Source organism: Halictus rubicundus, chromosome 1 (genome assembly GCF_050948215.1).
Source record: "Halictus rubicundus isolate RS-2024b chromosome 1, iyHalRubi1_principal, whole genome shotgun sequence".
Classification (NCBI taxonomy): Eukaryota; Metazoa; Arthropoda; class Insecta; order Hymenoptera; family Halictidae; genus Halictus; species Halictus rubicundus.
This window is the reverse complement of record NC_135149.1, coordinates 11,114,635-11,136,076: the sequence shown is the minus strand read 5'-3', so window position 1 is coordinate 11,136,076 and position 21,442 is coordinate 11,114,635. Positions and strand designations below refer to the sequence as shown.

The following is a 21,442-nucleotide window of genomic DNA, read 5'->3' as shown; positions in this document are numbered from 1 at the left end:
AAACCAACAGTCGAAAATTTTACCATCAACTCTCCCAGTTACCGATTCTCGACCCCCTTCGATTAATCAACCCCGTAGGACACGTTTCAAATTTTCAGATAACAAGTTCATTACCAGGTACCACTCTTGGCCCCAGAGTTCGTCGTTGAACATCCGGCCATAGTCTTCCGAATCGAAATAATCCTGAAACTCCTGATCGTCCTCCACGTTGTTCGATCGATACCGATCCAATTCCAGTCTCTTCTCCCTTATCAGAGGTTTCTCCGACTCGAAGTTGGCCAGAGGCACGTAACCCCGTTTGTGTCGCTCGATCGCCCTCTGCTGATCCGCCCAAATGATCTTTTCAACGAAGAGGAAGTCTCGTCAGAAGATAATCGAAACGCGGTTCTCGATACATGGAAATAATGTATGTACCTTGGCATTCGAGTTCAGAGCTTTCGGCGAACGGAACCCTCCGCGCTTCTCCTGGCCGGGTCTGTCGTCCTTCAACCACACATACGTATCCTTGAATCCGAGGACCTGTGTCAACAGACGTCACATACAGACCGTAGAAGTAATATCAAACCCCAAAGCTACCCCCTTCATGTTTACAACGGGATGAATCGCGGAACACAAACATTCCTCGAACAAGATTTTAATGAACGCGGGACGTATTAATATGCTCTTTGCGATTCCCGATTCCTCGCCCTTTTGCGGCTCCGAGTGCTCCGAACGGTGACTGGGAGTTGCAACTCTTTTGCTGTTTTCTGACCCCTTGCAGAACAATGGATTTGTGCGTCCATTTCGCATTTGTCACATGCACAGGTGTGTATAATTTTTTATTGTAATAGTGAATTATTTATTCATTTCTGTTTAATACTCGTTCCTTGCAACTGACCAGACAATTTTTATTTTGGAAGCTATTCATCACAAAAATGTGCAGCCTCGTGATGAATATTTTCAATAGAATTCACTAAATATTAATTTTTTCGAAAGTCGAAATAAAGTTCCGAAGTTCCATTTTAATCATTGTAGCTGCGAAGAGTAAATCAGTGGAGACATACGATAAATCTTCTTTTCCCTTTTACAAAATGGCTGAAGGTAAGTAAATGTAGTCGTACAGCAAACACAAATAACTCCTTATTCTTTTATGCAATTATCGAAGACAACGAAATTATAATCTTTGCAGCTGGGAAGAGTTCTTTTATGGAATGATTAAAGACAAAGAAATTGTAATCAGCGCAGCTTCGAAGAATAACGAAATGGATGGATGCAGCTGGTAAAAAATTTCCTTTTTTCTTTCATGGAATGATCAAGGACAAAATATCAGCGTAACTGCTAAAAGGAAGTCATACGACAAGGAGTTAACCCCTTGCCCTACAATATCGAGTCATACTCGTGCCGAAGATGCTGAACAGAGTCTAATAAATATGTAGGTATGTTATTGATTTCCTTTAAACCGAAATACAATTCTATTTTGCCGTTGTTAATGTACAGCCATGGAAAAACATATAGGCATGCAATAGACATAAATGTTGTCCTTTTTTTTTAGAAAATTGCGAATTACATAAAAGTTCTAGTCACTGAAACAACGTAAAATAAATCCTAGTGCAAGGGGTTAAGAGTCAAATTAAATTCCTCTGGAGGCAATTGTATGCGCCGAAGAAGCGCACGAAATAACAGCATTCGATATCGACGCGTTGATGGTTTAATGTTGTGAACATTCAGCGAAATTTCCGCGGTGCAAAGACAAAGGCGGAAAGCTTGTGAAAATTCCAGGACCCGCAAAGAGACTTCCAGAGGAGCGTACGGGAATTCGGACAATTCGAGGCTCGATTGTTGCGGGGTTAGTTTGTCCCCTCGAATCGAGCACCCTTACCGCTCAAGCGTCGGGGGTGAGACACGACGACGCCAGGTTTCAGCCCTTCAAACGATCGAAAGGGACGCTTCGATCAGGAGACTACGAGGAGACAGTTGGTGTACCAACGTCGGTGGATTACAAGAGAGAGAGAGAGAGAGAGAGTGAGAGGGACGGAGAGGGAGAGAGCTGGAAAAGGAAACGCGCGCACGTGTTCCTGGAAAGAGAGAGAAGGGAGGGGGGAAGGCTTTTGGGGGACCATCGTACGTCTAAAATGGAGTATCGTAACGTTATTATTATCCGACGCCACGTGGCGACCGCGTTTTTGTATGGCATCCGCATGTGTCGCCCGTTTTCTATGGGCGGGGGACCACCTGGCCGGAGTCACTCATGGGAGAAGCCACGATATTTCCGTAACGACCGGCTCTCTCGGCCCTTGTGCCTTTTATTTCGATCCACCTCCTGACACTCGGCTTTTCCGACTGGCCTGCTCCTGATAGTCTATCGATCCGGCCACTCTGATTGACGATTGCGCGTGTGTTTGTGCGTGTATGCGTTCGCGACGGCGATATGGTGCATCGCATACACTGTCGTTCGAAAGTATTCGATTACTTTCTTAATTACGATCACCTAAATATAGTTACGAAGTCTTTAGAGGACCGGCGTTTTTCCATGGAAAAATTGAATTTTATTTACGAAAAATTTATATACCGGCTCTCCCGGGTTTTCCCGGCCAAACTACGGGAGCGTATTCTACAATTGGAAATTTGAAAAAAAAAATGTTATTTGAAGTTCGGTTAGAAACGCTTCGTTACAACGTTATGAACAAATGAAATTGAATTTGGTAGTGGCGGATTTTACTTCGCAGAGTATGAAAGGTCGAACATGCTTATCGTATTCGTCGATAGTTATCATGTTTACTACCTAGGAGTGATTCAACATCACTGTCACTTTTACCGCAACACTTGTTAGATCAAGAAATCGTGGTGAAAATGCCAAGAGTCTTTTCAAATGAGGATTACGCTGATATTCATTTCGTGTACGGAAAAATCCACCGTTGTCAAATTCAATTTCATTTGTTTATAACATTGTAATAAAGCGTTTCTAACCGAACTTCAACTAACATTTTTTTCTTATTTCTACTTGTAGAACATGTTCCTGTAGTTTGGCCGGTAAAACCCGGACACCCTGTATATCCGAAAAACAATCCTCCCAACCGTCAAAAATAGTCCGCACACGTGTTAGTAAATACGTGAGCCATTTACTGTAAAATTGGTTAATATTTGTCTGCTTTATTTAACCCTTTCGAGCCGATTGGTACTCATATGTACCATCAGTGCTTTGAAAAAGACTGACTCTTCTGTTTTGCATTATTGGTGGTTTTAATATGTACCAGTCCGTTCGGTTGTGTTTAGTGTTTAATACCGTCTTGAAAGGGTTAATATCATGTCTCTAGGGTTGACTCGTCAATGAATAAAATAATTATAACATAATTTTACAGTGGCTTGCATAGAACCCTCGGTAATAAGTGACTGTTCCGATTTGTAGCATTTTTGCATTTAACGGTTCACACATAACCGAATGTGCTGATAAGCACTGTTCAATAGAATAAATACATGCCATCGCTTCTAAAAAAATTACAACTGTCCACATTTACATCCACGTTTACACGGTAGTGTATGTGGCCAGTACAGCGAAGAATCGCAGGTGCTCTGCTCGCGGCGACGACAATAATGTTAAAAAATTCCTTTCATCTAGTCTCGCCATTTCTTTGGCAATTTTCGCGGATAAATTTCGTCGGGGATTTGGTAATAACGGATCGGAGTTAGTGCACGGGAATTTTAATGAATGTTCAACAAAGTATATAAAATTCGTCTCCCCGAGGAAAAGTCGCTGTTTAATTTCGGCAGCTCAGAAAGAGATACAACATTTTAATTTGCATAAAGATATACACAGTCCCGACGGGTGTTTATTTTCATTTCCGTTGCATGACGCGTGGCACAGTGCGGCGCTGATGCGTTTTTCTGCGAGCGACTTTATTTTATGTATATGTATATATATTCAACCGCAAAATGGAGGAGATGGGACGTGTCAAAGTAATTTTTTGCCGCAGTTGAGCTCTTTTCCGGCTATCTTTGTTGGACACCCAGTGTATGTCACAGTCGTCCGTACATTACCAGCAGCACGTAAAGCGTAATGCCGCTGTCTCTGTGCAACCCGATGCATATCTCCTCTCCGTCTTCGTAACACGATATCCCGTTCTATCCCTTTGGATCAATTCTACGTTTACTCGGCTGCACCGTAGGATACGGGTCGTAAAAATGATTCGGTTCACTGGTTACCGCGAATTCTATTTCTTTCATAGTCCGCGCGTATTAACAATATCGTGCCGATCCTGTTCTATTCGATTTTCGTACGATTATTTCTACTGCTGTATTTCCCTTGCTTCCCACACGTTCCACTTTTATTTCACACCTTCTCTTTCTGGTTTTTCTTTATCCTTTCCGGATATTAGCATTCAGAATTGTGTGCGCAAAGTGTTTTCGTATTAACAATAGGTACCATTTGTTATTCGTATGATTATTTTTAGTGACGTATTTTCCTTGCTTTCCACGCGTTCCACTTTTATTCTACTCCTTTTCCTGCATCTTTTTATGACATCAGCATTCTGAGATGCATACACAAAGCGCATTCATACTAACAATATTATCTCGATCGTATTCTATTTGTTATTCGTATGATCATTTCTAGCTGTGTATTCCCTTTGCTTTCCACACGTTTCAGTTTTATTTCACTTATTTCGTTTCGTTCCTCTTTTATGTCTTACTGTGACTCTCATTAGTATTCCACCATGCATGCACGAGGTGCTTTAACAAGACTATACCGATTGTGTGCTGTTTGATCTTCACTCGATTATTTTTTGCCTTCCACTGTTTGCCGTACGTCTCATTATTTTTCTACTTATTCGTTTCCACTATGTTCTTTCGTTACACTAACAGTGGCATACATTAATATAAGGAGACTGTTCAGCACGCAGCTGGCACACAAGTGCTCGTAACAGTCACGAAAAATCAAAGCATCTTATTTGGTATAGAAAATGTCTAAAAGTATCGTGTTTGGTCAAGATCAAGGAAGAAGCTAAAGATTGCATTTTACAACGTTTTCGTCTGTTTTGAAAGAAGTTATTCGTTTTGATACACCGTCGGAATATTAATGGTACATGTAACATTTATCGAATCTGTCAGCGGCGTGTCCCGCGCCATTATTTATTCAAAAAGCGATATTAAGTTCCCCGTACACAAACAAGTTAAATCAAATGGTTATCGAGAAACTTTCCATTCTCTCAAGCACCCTATCATGCAACATAATGCACCTTTACGGAAACTTTTCTGCTGAAAATTGAATCCGCAACTATATCCTAAGTCTGCGCTGTCCAAGTTTTACTCGCCAGTAAATTGAACCTTCTTGCTCCTCTTCCGCTGTTCAGAAAACCAAGACAGCGTGATGCCGTCGACTGTCATCAACGAGAGTCTCACAGTTCTTCGTCTTTTATTGCTGCAGTTGTTCTTTATAGTACTCTGCCATCCAAAAGAGCGGCACAGACGTACCACAACGTTCATAATATTTCCCAATGAGACAGCGAACGAGGTCCCTTGTTTTTTTACTCAGAATGCTTGATCTTCGAAAAAAAAAAAAGAAAAAATCAAACTTTCGACTTTGGAGTTGCACGTCTGTTTTCCACAAGTCTTCGCTCATACCAGACCTATATTTCTAGCGTTCTATTAAATGCAAACGAGCATATGGTACAGTAAAAATGGTTTCGTAGAATGGCAATATTCAGCGTACACCTTGAGGTCCTGAACAAAGAATTAAGAACATTGTAAAATAGAACGTTAAAGAACCCAGAAATCTACCCAGGTCCTCCTCGTCAAAATGGCAAGCGCATTTTCCTAGGTTATTGTCCTCGCTCCCAGAGTCTCGGTGGCCAAAGTATCGCATTAATTAAGAGCCGAAGATATTTTAATGCGTTCGGCGTCGGCCCGGGCGCGATAACACGCGGCTGATTTCGGGGCCGATATAATCGTCGGGAAGTGTGCAAAACGGCGCAAACTGGTATGTGTAGATCGGCGCGGAGCGAATCGGAGAAGCGTCGTCGATCGGGATGCTCGCGCGTTAATACGGGGGATATCGCATGGCCGGCCGATAGGCTCAAGAGTGACCTCAATTTTCACCCGAATCACATCAACGCGGAAAACAAAGGCCGGAGAAATCCGCGGCGGCCGTTATGAAACAATAATCCCGCATCTGCGGTCCCCCTTCCCACCCGGTCTCGTTCACGAAACAAAAACCCTATAATCCTGTATCCATTATATTTGCAATGTATTCAGCCAGGGGGAATGAATTCGATCGCCGCGCCGTCGAACCGAACGATAAACGACTGAATATCCTCGCCTCCGATACAACGGCATTCTCTCCCCCTCCACCTCCCCCTATGTGTGTGTGTGCGGTTTTTTTTTGTTCACCTCGCCCCCCCCTCCCCCCACTCGTTTTGCTATTTCGTTTTGTCGTTCTATTTTTCCGTCCCCATTCCCCCATCGTTTTTCCCAACCCGTTTTTCGACAAACGATCGACGGGGACGGACGCGTAAGCAGCTACCGATTTTTGTACCCGGGCGCTGGCCGATTTTATCGCGACACCACCCCCGGGACGCACCAGGAAGTCGATCTCGCGATGTACATCCGTGACCGTTCGGGCCCGGCAAATAATTTCGCCGACATGTAAGGAGATTTATGGACCGGGCTTTGTTCCGCCGTTTGACGCGGTTGTAACGGATACGCCGCTGTGTTTCTATTCTAATGGCGGACAGTATGCGTCGTTTGATCGGTTTTATTTTGTCCGGTTTAACGTAGATGCTAGCTTTTGTCCCGCAATTGCGTCATTCGACGCGTTTTTCCGATCGACTGTGTGCAAATTGTTCGTCCAATGTTTTCAAAATTGGCACGGGTATTTTATTTTCCTGTTGGTTGTATTTCGAAAGGAATTGAAGTTGGGGAACCAGAAATTTCGGTGTATGAAACGGAGCAGCGCACGCATTTGGAAAATCCAGTATGCACGTGATCGTATGAGCAGTGCACTTTAGTGGGGAAACGTTAATATTCTTTTCAATTCACGTAAACCCAATCTTTCAAACGAGAAAGTTAATGTTTGCTCTGAAAGCGTGAAGCTTGTCTAATTTCCGTAATTCAGATTTTTTGCATAATCCCAGCAGAAACTATTCAACTTCAACGGTAAAAGAGTTTTTAAAGGTCTAATGATTGCTACAGAACAACAAAGATTGTGTGGCATCTTTTAATAGTGACAAAACGAAGAATACAAAATTTATTTTCTAGATCTTGTCCCCCTCTCCCCCAAAATGTTAAAATATTAATCAATTTTTTTGGTTTACGGGAGTAATCCCCTTAAGAGACTTGGGGGGGGGGGGGTTACAGAAAGTGAGTAGAACCCCTTCAGACCGATTCCACGTCAAAGTCTACTGTCTTTGTCTTCGGGTAGGGGTCACGTTGTCGTGGCTTGTCTTAAATTCAACGCGGGAATACTTGAAACTCGAATCCGTCTGTTACGTGATAATGGCTCCATTCCCTTCGTCCCGGTGGCAATCGTGTGGCTCCACTGTCCAGAACTACCCTTGAGACGAGCTCTCTCCCCTGTTTGTTAACTGTTCCCAGTCGGTAACTGCTACGTACGTGAGAACGGGGCTTTCAGATAGGGAACGCGAGAAATCACGGGGCTGCTCATTACTTCGCAATCAGCGGGCCCCGTCTTATCAGAACGCTGCCCTACTCTCGCGATCCTCTCTCATTCTCTTTTTCCACTGGAAAAAGTATGCGCGACCTGGGGCCAACCCGACTGCGATTTGTAACAGTCGAACGATTGGTCAGGATGCCACAAGGGGAGAGGGGGGGGGGGGGGGGGGGGCTGAGTATTTTCGCAGTCCATTTGTTTTGATCGGATTTTCAACTGTCTCTCGTAATCCCACGGCAGTAAGCTCCCGCAGGCGTCGTCAGATTCCAATGAAAATCCTAACGTCTACATTCTATGCGGCACAAAGGCACGTTTCCACGTGTTCGTGCCTGGTTGCCCTCAGCACCATAGAACGGGCTTCGCGCCATAGAATCGATCCTGAATAGCTTCGCAACTGAAATAGTATCAATTTTTGCCTCTCCTGTTACTCGGCGTCTTCCGAGCGTCGGGTTTTGAATACTTGATAGCCCCTCGGAACGTGCGTAGTTCTATTAATGATACCGGGATAACGATTCATCTGGCTTTACACTTTCAATCAGCAAATTCTGCTTCAACGTCAGTTTAAACACGCATAAATTTTGAATCAGTGAATTCCTCCCTTTGAAACTTCGATTTTCGGCATTTTCCCGTGGAGATGTACAGGATTATATAGCGAAAAGTTAAAAATTTCTGGGTTGTCAAGGTGAAGTTTAACCAGTTTGTATGATGGCATACATAACCACGTTGTTGCCGGTCGTTTTGCGAATCGGCCGTGCTCCGCGATCTTTTGTCAGAGGACACGAACAGAGTGGTAGGATGTGCTCTCGGTGTATATAATTGAATCCGCAGTCCGCACGTGGCAGGCGACGCGTAATCTCGTGCAACACGCACCTCGCCGCTGCTCGCCGAAGCGTTTCCAGTCGGGAACCGCAACGACGTTAAACGATACACAAGCGATTATCGCACGGGAGAGACTAATCACGCGACCCCTCTGCAGGCACTACGAAATTTGTGGAATTTCCTGCGTCTCTCGCGAGGCGAGCGTTCCTCGGCCCGTGAAAGGGATGCTCGCGTGCGAACCAGCTAAAGATCATTGCTCGGAACCCCTGAATTTATCTCTGAATCAAGCTAAAAATCATCAGAACGTTGCATCGAAGGGAAAAGAAAAATAAGTGAATTGTATACTTGAAGCAAGGATCGCATACTTGTTTCAATGACTTCTACATTTATGCAGCTTTTCAGTACCGAGGTAAGGGGCTGGAACTTCTTCTGTCGATGCTGCACGATCGCTATTAATTCCCGAAACTTCGCAATCCGTTGCACCATGCGCGAAACCACGATTAGATCACTTCCTGATCGAGGACATTATGGTTTACAGTGTACGTTGGTAGTTTCCATTAAGGGTCGTAGATACCATTAATTGGTTATTATTGGAAAGGTATTGTCACTTTATTGCACCTGTTGGGAACAGGTATCGGCATCGAATGGTATGCTTGACGTACCGTTGTTTGCACAGTCAGCGCACACGGCGGACGTGTAATGCGCCGAAAATTGAATCAGTAGGACCAATCTTTGGAACTATGCCACGTCAAGCCCGAACGTCAAAGTCAAAGTTTTAATTGAAATCAACGCCGTAACCGACGTCACGTGAATTTGGTCAAAGAGAGTGGCGGGGGCCCTCCCCCCTCCCTCCTCGACTAGTTTCATGCACTCGATCTCACTTAACTCTTGAACCTATTAGTGCTGCATCGATTATGTTATGTACCGGAATTATGTGGCTGACACGCGGCGCTACCCGTAAGTGTGCGCGTAAACTAGTACCTGATTTCGCGGCAATATCGTTTGGGAAAACTCGCGGAGCCAATAATAACGTCGTCACGCATCAATCTTCCGGAAACCAACGCCATGGAAATAAATCGGTACACCGTACCGTTAATAACATTTCCGGAAACGAAATAAAATCGCCCGGGCACACGCGTTCCGAATCAAATATACATTTTTTTACCGATCATTGGACACGTCGAATTAAAAGCCTTCTATAACTGCGCAAAAATATTAACTCGCCAAACTGAAAATTACGCACCGTCCGCCGTTGAAATATTACCGTAATCCTTCCCGCTAACCGTGTGCTCAAAACTGAGCAGTAGCATATTTTTACTCTGGCATCGCGGTCCGATAAATTCATTTACTCCTATCACAATTTTAATTCGAAATTTTAATAAAGAACTTTGGCACAAAAGAGAACGATCCTACATTAAATCTGTGATTTTTCTTTGTGAGATAAATGCAGTAATATAAAGCGTGGAAGCCATCCAGTCATTTGTTCGACAACGAAACCTACAGATACCTATAAATAAAATCCAAAAATTATATTTGACATTGAATATATTGACAGATTCAGGTTCGAAGTCATTTTTAGAAAATTTCTGTCAAACGAGTGATAATTTACTTACATTTATTACAAATTAAATCACAGCGTTACTATTTCATCCACCATATTAAATCAATTCGAACGTAGCCATCAATGGAGGGTTGAAGAATTCAGGAACAATGAAATCGAAAGAAACGAGACAAAAATCCCGATAAAATCGCCATCGTTAATTGAGCGAGAGATTAGTCGCGTAAATGAGGTGTGTTTGCACTGTGTAAGCGTTGTTCGAAGTATCTTTTCCGGGCATCCGGTTGACCAGGAAGTTGCAGAAACTCCGTTAGCACCGCAGATACCATGACTCTGACACTTTCAGCGTCTTCCCGACAAACGGCGGCCATTAATGACGTTTGTAAATGATCGAGGCCGTGGTCTGCCGATTCAGCTTTAGCGTTTGGCAGTAATTGAAATAAATGACGTGGGCGCTCTGCTGAACGCCATAATGAACTTGCCCCGTTACGGGGGTTGACAGATGTCACAGCGACCTGCTGCCTGCCTCTCGCCTTCGTTAGCTGGCCGACCTTCGAAAAGGTTTAATCTTGGTCCGTGCAGACCTCGATATCCGATCTCCACACCCTCCGAGATAAGCCTCGATATTTCATACGGCCCGTCGGTAAAAGCGATCAAAATCACAATGTTTCTGCTCGATAAGAAAAGATTTGGAAAACTGTCGGAACGTACTAATTTTTTAAACTGGGAATTTTGACTTATCTTCGCTTCGAATAAATTATTCCGCAGTGCGAATCGTTGCACAATGAATTTCGAAATAGCCTAGTCAGTCAACTTTCGTTATTCGCGTTCGTTCATTGCATTTTTTGTGCCGCAAGAATTTATTTATTCTTTTTTTTTTTGTATAGGCGAGATATTGTCTTCAGAGGATTTCCAACGGGAATGCGACGCTAGCAAAGCTTCTGCCAGCTTGTTGCCGATGCAAACGTTTGCGATGGCTCGGAAAAATGTTTCTAGAATGCAAATTCTTGACCCGCCGTTCAAATTTTTTCGACCCAGGTCGCGGTTCCCGCTTTTCGTTTCGTCGATTGCGATCATTGCGGGCAATTATTCATGAATATTCCGGCGCGCGCGGCTTTAACAGCTAGAACTATAATACAATGGCGCGGCCGGGGACATCATATGTCACGTTAAGAAGATCAAGGAATCGTCTCTTCGGCATCTGCGGCCGTATTAGGGACGCAGTTACATTGTCCGCTTCGTGAATAAAAGATGAGCGAACGTTCTCAATGCGGCCATGAATATGGATGCAGAAATTTTGATGAAATTTGTTTATTGTCGTGCCTCTGGTTCACCTACTTCTCTCTACCTCTCTTTCTCTTTCCACCTCGATTTCCACCGTAGCCAATTTCCTTGTAAATAAATAGATTCCGGATTAAATATTAATAAAGCCCCCGGCCAATTTTTCGCGTTAGTTCCGGCGAAGTTGCTCGCGTTCCTCGAGCGCACAAAACTCGTTAGGGCTGATTTAATGTCAATAGTATTGCCTCTTTATACGATTCCCTCGGCGCCATAACGGCTCTATATACGTGAGGGGGGGGGGGGGGGGTGAATAAAGAAAACGCAGCGCGACCCGCCGTTCAGGAAATTAATGCTGGGTTCTCGATAACTGGATTTCAATTTGCCCGGGGGGGCCAAGCTTGATTGAGCAATCTCGTGCCTTTATAATATAGGGCTACACGCCAAGATATATGATAAACCGGAGCAACCCAGACGTTCAGAAGTTTCACTACGGGTAATCAGCTTGCTTATCGGATTTTCTGCGCGCCACGCCGCTCCCATCTGCCGCCCCGCGCGCCCTTAAATAAACGCCGGATTACTCGGAACTCTGAAAAACCCGGCGCCCATTCAACGGGATCGTCTTTACAGATTGCTCCTCTAACGCGCCGGTATCGCGGCTCTAATCCTCCAGTGGTTAACTCTTTAACGGATATTAATATTCCGCCCCTCTAAACTACCCATTAATACCAACACCTTTTTCCCCCGTGCACCCTTTTCGCGTTTCGGGTGATTCTCAAGTTGAGCGGGACTCCATTAAGAATTACCTTATCCACTTATTGGGACGCGGAAGATGCTGATTGTCTGCCGGCATGATTCTAGAAAAAGCTTCGAAGATGGCACTCTTACTATTTTCCCGACTGTTTGCATTTTTTGCGGACGAGACGAAAGTACATACTGTTCATTCAGCTTCACAAGCTTCTTAGGAATGGTTGTACAAACGATTTTTGCTTTATACTTTCAGACAAGTTATGTTTCATTTGTATTGTCACAGTTCAATGAAATTCATCTTATATCGCGAATACGAAGAAATCAAATGTTTTATGGAGTATGCGAGAATCAAATGAAATATTCAAAGTCGTTGATTTGATAATAATAAGAACATAAGCACACAATTTGGCTAAACTTTACCTCAGGAAACCAGAAAGTTTTTATTCTTTTTATGTAATCCTGTAGATTTCGGCGAGAAAATTCCGAAAGACCATGTTTTAATGTTAGGAATTCACTAGAATTCAATAGTAATTGAATTGAAATGTTCATAGAGATCAACAGTCCGGTGATAGCATTGCTCCAATCGCTGGATTCGATAAATCACGTCACAGGAAATGGTCCGATCATAACAATATTAATCACAAGTGGGACGTGCAGCCGCGATACACGATTTGGCAAGGCCGGTAAGAGTCCGTTCAGAAAATGTTTCCGGATTGAGTTATCTTTCCGACTCATCCCCGTTTCAAATCGGGAGACCTATTAGCTGTAATTTACGACCGCTAGCTGGAGAAGTACAGTAGTGCCTGACACTTACGATTCTCTGCCAAATCGACGTTCTCAGAGTGTCTTTTTTTATTAATCACTATACCTTGTCACGAAAAGACCTGACCGTTTGCGATCAGTGTATCGTTTATAAAAACCGATTTATTGCATCTTCAACGTGACTGCTGATTATTATTGTTATTGATACTTGGCGATATCAATCGACAATGTAAAGTAAGCTGTCATGCAACGCATTAATTAATTAATTTTTGTTGGAACCTGTCAGACACCACACATTGTACTAAAGTAAAATAAACATTGGAACATTCGAAATTTTCTCTGAATTTTTAAAAGAATGTCCTGTTTTGGAAAATTGTCTTCCATTTGCCGCATGTGCTCGACAAGGCACTGATGTACATTGTCAAACGGAATTTAATATTACCAGTCCGACATTAATCGAAATATTTCCGATATACAGTCAAGCAACCGTGAAAATATTGTTAACAATGAATAATTGAACGTGTGTGGAGAAATGTTGATAAAAAGGTATGGAATATAATATTAAATACCGGGTGCAATCTCGCATCAGACAAAATGTGAATTATAAATTTTAACAGGTAAAAAGAAAATTAAGCCAGAGAACTACATCTGTATATGTTATATTCATACAATATACTAAGCGTATTTGCTCGTCATAACTAGGTTGCGGATTTTAATGGAAAATAAAAATTTCCTATGTGTTAATTGCAAGATACAGATACAGATTTCGTTGATCCGAAAACAATACAGCATTGTTTTCAAATGCATCAAATGTTTTCACTATTACGCACTTCATTAATTCATTTTTGTCATAAATGCATAAAATCGATATTATCGACGTACTGATATATGTTCAGAACATTTTGATATTGCCGACGTTTATAGATAACAGTTATCAATGGCCGCACTGTTACGTGGGGAGCTCACCGAGCGATAAAACGGCAGAGGTGTTGCCGGGAAGAGGGTAGACGCCCTTCCAGACCGGCCACGTGAGCTTAATTACACGAAATAATTACACGAGCTGACTGTGAAATATACGGTCGAGCCTAGGGCCCGGAGAATCGCGCTCGGCGCGGATTGCGGTCGGCCGCGAGGCTCCCTGTGCAGCTGGAACTGCGTCAGTCGGCTGCAGCTGCAGGGGAATGCAGTTTCGCGACCGTAGAGCCACGGTGCTCGACTGCGGGGGCGGCCAGGTGAAACGGTTGAAAAAGGAGAGCCACTCGGCTAGCGTAATTATGCTGCGTTGCCCGATCCCACTATGCTCGGGCTGATGTTCTGAAAACACGCGTCACTTCTGCACGCACCAAAGCGATTACGGCAATTGCGGCCATAAGGTTTGCTACGTTCAACTATATTCAAATAGTGGAAGTACTTGGGGATGCTTCCCTTCTTCCGGACAAAGGTATCAAAGGTTTCATATTCTTTGCCTGGCCATAGTAAGTTTCTCGTGGGTACGGTGATTGGTACAAGCATGTTTTTAGAAAAATGTTTACTTGCCTCATTTCTGTGGCTTCCTGTTAAATCTGTGTACCATTTCATAGTCGTTTGATGACAAATTTTTATGCCAATTGTACTACAAGTTTGCTATCTTCGATCGCGAGTCCCATTCGAATGGAACTAGTTTACTGTATGCTGTTCGTCTGACCATAGCTGGCTGAATCCCCTTAAAAATAAAGTTACACTTTCGCTCCCGAGTTAAATAATTTTTTCAAATTAAATCGTACCAAGATTTCAATGACCTCTTGTATTCACCGTGTGTCTGACTACGGATGGCTGAATTCTCTTACAGATAATTGCACCCTTTTAACTATCAATGTAGTCATTCTTCGATTGTACCGATAATTCAATTTCTGCTGGACTCGGTGTCTGTCTGTGGTCGTCTGAATTCCCTTAGGTGTTAATAACAGGCGGACTCCGGAGTTCTAGACTTCAAACAAACAACACGTAGAAGAATGTAGAATATAAATACAATTCTTCGCATGGAAATAGAGGAAATCCACATCTTCTAAAAAAATAAGCTGAATAGAAATTTAAGTCAGACTAAGACTCCTGCCACGACAAATATCACGCTGCCAAAAATCGGCAAGTAATCTGAAACGATTCAGAAGTGGGTGGAGTTGAAGAGGGTAGTCTGGAGCTTAATTCACGAGTATCTAGGAACTCGGCCCCATACTTCCGAGAAGACGCGAGGCGACACGTCGTGCGGGAATTCATCGTTATTCGAAGATCACGGTCGCGTTTCCATTTCCCCGGTAGGAGTTTCCGCTTTGTGGCCTCGTGGAACTGCTCGGTGGAAAGGGGTCCCCAGTCGGGATTCTTTGCCCCTTCGTCCTCTCTTTGAACGCGCGAGGTACATTTTTCCAAGGCCGCCGGTCCCGAGCTCGGCTCGGTAAATCTGCGCGAGAGCGTAAACGTATCTGAAGCATTCGGGGAAGAGATCCTGGAACCGGCTTGGCGGTGGGACGCGAATGTACCAGGGAACCGTCGAAAAAGTGCGGCCAAATCGTTTCCCCCGGGGCGCACGGATCGCTGCAAAGAGATTATCTCGGTAAGCAAGCCTCACGAACCATTTGATCGCTCGTTCCAGCCATTCTCTCCCTCCGTTTCCAACCCCGGGATTCACCTTAAACATCGGCCGGATCTCTCTTGGCTCGTGCACTTTGCAAAACGAGTTCCGCCTTGAGATCAAGTCGCGCGAGAGAAAACGCCCGTCGACCAAAGATATCAAACCTCCCCGGCCTCGTCCTTACCCCCTTTGCTACCCTCGCTTCTCGACGCGATGATGTTTTAGCCAATCGTTTCGCCGTTCTCAACCCCTGCATCGCTGTTGTCCGATCCTGATGTAATTGATCGAGCGAAAACTTTTATTTTCGGTCGTAAAGAAGCGGCCGCGCCGGTGTGTAACAACACAGCCGCGATTCTGTTCGTGTAAACGTCTTAATCTTTCGCTAATACAGCTAGCATTAGATTTTATACAAAATAACCTCTTGTCTCGCAACAGCTCAAACAGATAGAGAAGTCTTCCATATTTTTTTGGAAGCTTCTTGGGTCGATCATAAACGCCTAACATTTTCTGAAAGGCCCTAGAGCCCATCAACTCATGGTCACTCAGAAAGGGTCGCTCAGAATTTTCTGAAAGGTTCTAGAGCTCATCAGAGATTGTCAGAATTTTCCGGAATCTCCTCGAGTCCATTGTGAACGCTCATGTTTATAGATCTCGCCAGTAACGTCTATGTTGCAATTCATGGGTAATTAAATTTTGTGCAACAAAAGGTTAGTCGCTTGCAAGTGCAATTTTTTGCGGCAAGTATATAACGCGCGCTTACGTAAACGCGGATTCGTGACCGTCGGGCAGTTGCAGCGATTGTTTTTTTGCGGGGGCGGTAGGGTTTTTCATGCCGCGTGTCCCGTGTCTGGTGTTGGTACTGGGATTCGTGGCGTTCCATGGTAACAGGGCGCTTCGCAGCTCTCGGCGATCAGTGTTTGCGTCACGGCTGAAATCGACCGGACGCTTTCCCCCGGCTTGTTTAACGAACACTTGAGATTAGAGTGACTCGTCGTGGATTATCAGACATGGAAACACCTCGTCGGGCATCGCATCTGGTGTCCGACAAGTCTCTTATTAAAATGTTAATGGAACACGTCCGACATTCAAATTTTAATCCTGTCCCCCGACGCTTCACTTATTCGGCGATTCGTGCCTCGAATTCCGGCGAATCCACGCCGCCGGTTTCGCCGGAGCACGAACACGCTTTCCACGTGGAAAATAGACGCGGGTCACGGCGCGGCGTCGATGTTTCGCGAAATAATTTTCCTTCTGTTGCGATAAATTTTCCTTTCGCTCGGCGCCCTGGCCCGGGGCGAACTTCACTTCGTTCGCCTCTACTTCTGTCTGAGATAAACACAAAAGTTAAGTCGCGATACTGTGAATGCTCCGGCCGGAGTTAAACTGGAATTGGACGTTGCACAAGTGGCTAACAATAAGTTATTAAGCAGTTGTTCAAGTTTTAATTGTGTCTCGCGGTGCTTCTGTTCGCGGAGCTGTGTGCTACGTTGACAAACTTATTCCATGGGTTACCGGGGACCGTTCCGCGCCGAGAGGATCGCCATTTTTTTTTCTGGAAAGTGTCGTCAAACTGTCGGCCCAGCTCAAAAAGCATTGCGTCTACAATGAGTTGCAGACTCTGAAGAAAACATTCTTGTGGCTCTTCTTTCCCTTTCGCGGCTTCAACTTTGGCAACGAGATTCGATGGGAGTTGGCCGACGTGTCTGTTCGTTACTTACTGTTTCTACTTAGTCAGCATTAGATACAGTTTTAGCAGCAATTCATTCAACAAGGCTGTCCGAATTTCTTTAAAACAGAGGCACCGTTTCGGTTGTGGATTTACGAAATTTGCGGAATTGAAATTGTACCAGCAGAACGGTGATTCCTTTTATTCACTTTACGTATGGCCATGGCTGTCGGAGTTCCCTTAAAAATACAGACGTATTTTGATCTCGAATTTAGTAAATCTTCGAAGCTAAATTGCACCGCCCGTTCAGTGACCCTCTGCGTTCGCTAGTTGTCTGACCATGACTGACTGAATTCCCTTAAAAATAGTCGCATCATTTCAAGACCGAATTTAGCAAATCTTTGACCGAAAATTGCTGTAACAATTCAACGCCTTGTTGCTTCGGTAAACTGTGTCTGCCTGTGGCTATCTGAATTCTCTTGCAGACAACGATGAGACTAAATAACATCGATAATTTTCAAATTACCATCCTCTTTAAAATTCACTGGTTTCCCGTTTGTACTGTATACGTCCGATCACAGCTGTCTCGATTCCCGTAAGTATGAAATTATATTTCTACTCGTGAGTTGAAATATTTCTTCGAAATGAAATTGCATTCACTATTCTCACGAGAAACGCGAGCGAACACTGATTTTCTGCTTTCAGTGTCCAGGAAAGGAGCACTTACCGGTCCAAGATATCTGTACCCGGACTGCAGTGCCAAAAGCGACGAAACTCTAGGCCCGCCTTCAAGCCTGACGACCCATTCTTCTTGATGATCACGTTGACGTCCCGCATCGATGACCATGAATCCGTTGACAAGGATCCAGGTAACAACGAGCCAGAAATGTTCACTGCGAACAAGAATCCACTCACTGTTACGTGCAAACGAAGATTTCCACGGGCGCGGTCCACGTACCAACGCATCGCCACGGTCCGACAAATTCGATTCGACCAGGTGAGCAACGTAATTAACAGCGACTATACGAATTGTTCACTGTCGGTGCCCGTTTTTCTGTTCCGAGGTTCGGTTGCACGCGATGTCTTCGCTACGTGATTGGAAGGACGATCCCTTGGATGGAGCTCGCGCTGTGACTATTGGATCCCGAGTGACAAGTGATCGGCCAGCGTGTGACAATTAGCTGCCGAGGCTCCTTTTTGCTCGTAGAGGGGTTCACGCCGTCCCCACCGTGCCTGCCGTCGACGCTGGGAGAAGGTCGCTCATGCGAATAATGCCAACGAGACGCTGCTACTATGAAGATTGATGTTCCCCCTGTTACTTCGTCACTGTCGCGCCAGATTTTTTTCCTAAAGTCCGCGAATTAACGCGTGGGACTGACGCGTCAACCGTCTGCGTAATTATTTCCCCAGATTGAATTGCCATTCTTTACCTCAGATCAAGGTACTTCCAGATGCAACAAGACCCCCAAAAGGTACAGGTATCACCGACCAAGAAAATCGTGTCGAATTAGTACAGATCGATGTTCGTAAATAAAATGGTAGAATCAAAATAATTTGTATACCTCTGCTGCAAAGAAAGCTACATATTGAGGACAGAGCGTTGATTTATCAGGTTTGGTTTCATTAAATAATTTACCAGGATCAGGGCGAGCAGGAAAAGATTATTAGCACGTTGACAGCCGCGTGAATTCTATGCTTCGTACAAGCATTAATCTATTTCATTAGTGGCTTGATAATCGAATTTGTGTTAATATTCCTATAACGGATGATTGATTGTGCCCGAAGCGACGAGAAGAAAATAGCGATTTTAATTGTCCGCTTCGTGCAACTTGATGCGTCTCTCTTGTGCCAAATTGACGCAATAGTAAAACATCAAATGATTGTTTTATCGAGAATAAAGCTACAAATATCACGCGCTGGCATTCACTCTAATTCTCCTTCAGAGGCGCCAGATTTCATTCGCATGTATTCGACTTTACTTTGTTTGGATCTCGTCGTTCTTAGCTTTATCTCGCGACGAAGATGAGACCGAAGAGAATACGTGACGCCTCTTGTTGTCTTCTTCAAATTCACGCCAACTTTTGATATTCAAAGTTATTCACGTCTAGCTGCATTCTGAACGCATAATTGTCGTGTCGCGCAATCACGAGACAATGAACTTGCCGTTAAAGGACTTGAGAAAATGTAAAAATCATGTTAAAAGCGCCATTTCCGGCACGCTTGAACGACTACACTGCGGATTATACGCGTTTACGGAAAAACTGTGTAGATGAAATTTAAAACAATGAAGAGTGTCTGTATATTATTTTCACCTGCAGAACATTTTTAAAAGAAGCATGATATTCGTATTTGGCTTCTAATCGATGAAGAAAATATTGATTTTGCATAAAGATCAAGACTCTATTCGTGATCCGGTTCGTTCCCAGAATTCCTCGGTTTGATTTAATGAACAAGTAGATCGGGTGATTTCTTGGTGCAAGTGTAGGCAACGATTAGGGTAAATCTGTGCGTAGACTAATTCCAGGCCTCTGTTTGAGCCGCAGCGCTCCACGTCGATGCCCCAAGCAACTCGCGATTAATTCCAACCATGTTTGCTCGGCAAAGCGTCCGATTACCATCCTGGAATCTGGAGAGAATATAACGGAATGCATCCGCGTCCCGCTATTATTTCGCATCTCAATTACAAGGGCGGTGGAGTCAATCTCGCGAGAAATCGCTCGGAATAATTTCTCTATTTTAGCGGATGTCGTTTATGTCTTTGGTCGTGCCGTGGGGGCTGCGAGCCCCGGTCTGACGCCGTCGACAAACATTTTAGAGCGGTTTTATAGCTGATCGAGTTTTCTGCCGATGGGCTATCGGATTCTCGAAGCACGCGGAAAGAACACGAAACAGCCGAGTGTTATGGGACACTTGATTTTACTGCGATTTTATTCCTTTCTCGCTTGCCGTATTAAACTCCGATAGATCTGGCCAATTAGAACACAAATCCGGACAAATTCCACGTGAGCACAACGTCGATAAAGGGTTGTAAGATGCCTCCGAAAGTTGTAAATAATTTGTGGATTTTCGTAAAAAAAAAAAATACTCCCTTCGTGAATCATTTTGTAACAGTGGAGGCACGGGAAAAATGCATTTCGTCCGCTAAAATATTCTTTCGGGTGGAAATAAAGCAGAGATGCCAGCATTGTTTGTTGACCCCAACGTTGTTCCGCATTTCAGAAATTTTTGAATACCATAAACGCGTAAACGTCCACAGTCTAGTTACGGAGAAGAAGCAAAGTGAAAATAGAAAGTCGTGTCGCAGCGTTGCAAGCGAGAATAAATGCTACGGAAATGAAATGAATAGTACAAAAAGCAAAGTAGGAATAAACAGAACAATAGCAAGAAGGGAACGAACGACATCAGAGGACAGAATGATTGAGGCGATCGAACGATTAACTTTCCGAAGTTGGTATAAACGCAGCTGCACTTTGTTGTGTTAAAGCTGCCAGAAAATATCTGTAGATGCCCGTGGCACCGGAAGACGATTCCGCTCGAAATCCTCGATCCTCCTGCGATACCTACGATCCAGCCGTCGTCGACTAATTAACATCGACGCTTTGTTCCAGCTCCTTCCGTTCCCGTGGGACAACAACTCGGCAATTACCGGGTATAACCGTTTATATAACGACATTGGGCACACAACGACCGAGCGAAGGAGAAAGCGCGGTGCGCCGTGCGCACGTGTGCGCCACGGATTCGAGGCTAATGCGCTCTTGTTCCGCTGTCGAGATGCTGGCTGCGCTGGACCGCGCAATATGTAGAAATGCAACGGAATCCTTCTAGATAATCCGTTTAACGGGCTGCACGTTGAATTTGTCGTTATCGATTCGTTCGATGGGCTCTGCCTGTTGGCAGTTTAGAACTAGATGCCATTGTATTCCACCTCTAATTGAAGCCCTGGAACGTTCGAAAATTCCTACGGGAACGCATTGTAAACTTGATTGAAAAATATCCCTCTAATTTTAGTGATTTTTAGTCGACGCGTGACGGCCGGGTTCTATGTACTTTTCGAAATCCTCGCGGGGTTTTTGTTGAAATCCAAGCGCGCCTATCAGAATGTGCAATCTTCTACCTGCAAATTAAGCCCTCGAACGTTCGGAAGTTCCTCCGAGAACAAATTTTAAAATTGCATCAAAGAATTCCTGACACCGTACGGCACATTTCGCGCTATCAACATTGTTCCATCATTCGCAACAGAACGATCATTTATTTATCGAATCCGAAGGAATCGCCTCACCCTACAGGTGGGCAACATCGAGAAAGCAAGCTCGTAATCCAGTCAGGTATCTCCGGAGCCCGTATCGCGGTTGCTTATCGAATGTC

General features: G+C 44.3%; 1 protein-coding gene and 1 long non-coding RNA gene across 3 annotated transcripts in view; both read right to left on the bottom strand.

Moving 5' to 3' along the window:
* LOC143354071 (uncharacterized) overlaps positions 1 to 21,442 on the bottom strand; it is a 198,565-nt gene that overhangs the window by 29,794 nt on the left and 147,329 nt on the right. The gene's annotated exons all lie outside the window — the stretch shown is intronic.
* The window catches only part of LOC143353210 (neuroendocrine convertase 1), a 35,860-nt gene that overhangs the window by 13,583 nt on the left and 835 nt on the right, over positions 1 to 21,442 (bottom strand). Inside the window, exons 2-5 of the mRNA XM_076786401.1 lie at positions 21,125 to 21,191; positions 17,805 to 17,970; positions 415 to 519; positions 115 to 339 (exon numbers count right to left, since the gene is read on the bottom strand). Coding sequence (XP_076642516.1) covers positions 115 to 339; positions 415 to 519; positions 17,805 to 17,970; positions 21,125 to 21,191 — 563 coding nt within the window. The remainder of the gene's footprint in view (positions 1 to 114; positions 340 to 414; positions 520 to 17,804; positions 17,971 to 21,124; positions 21,192 to 21,442) is intronic.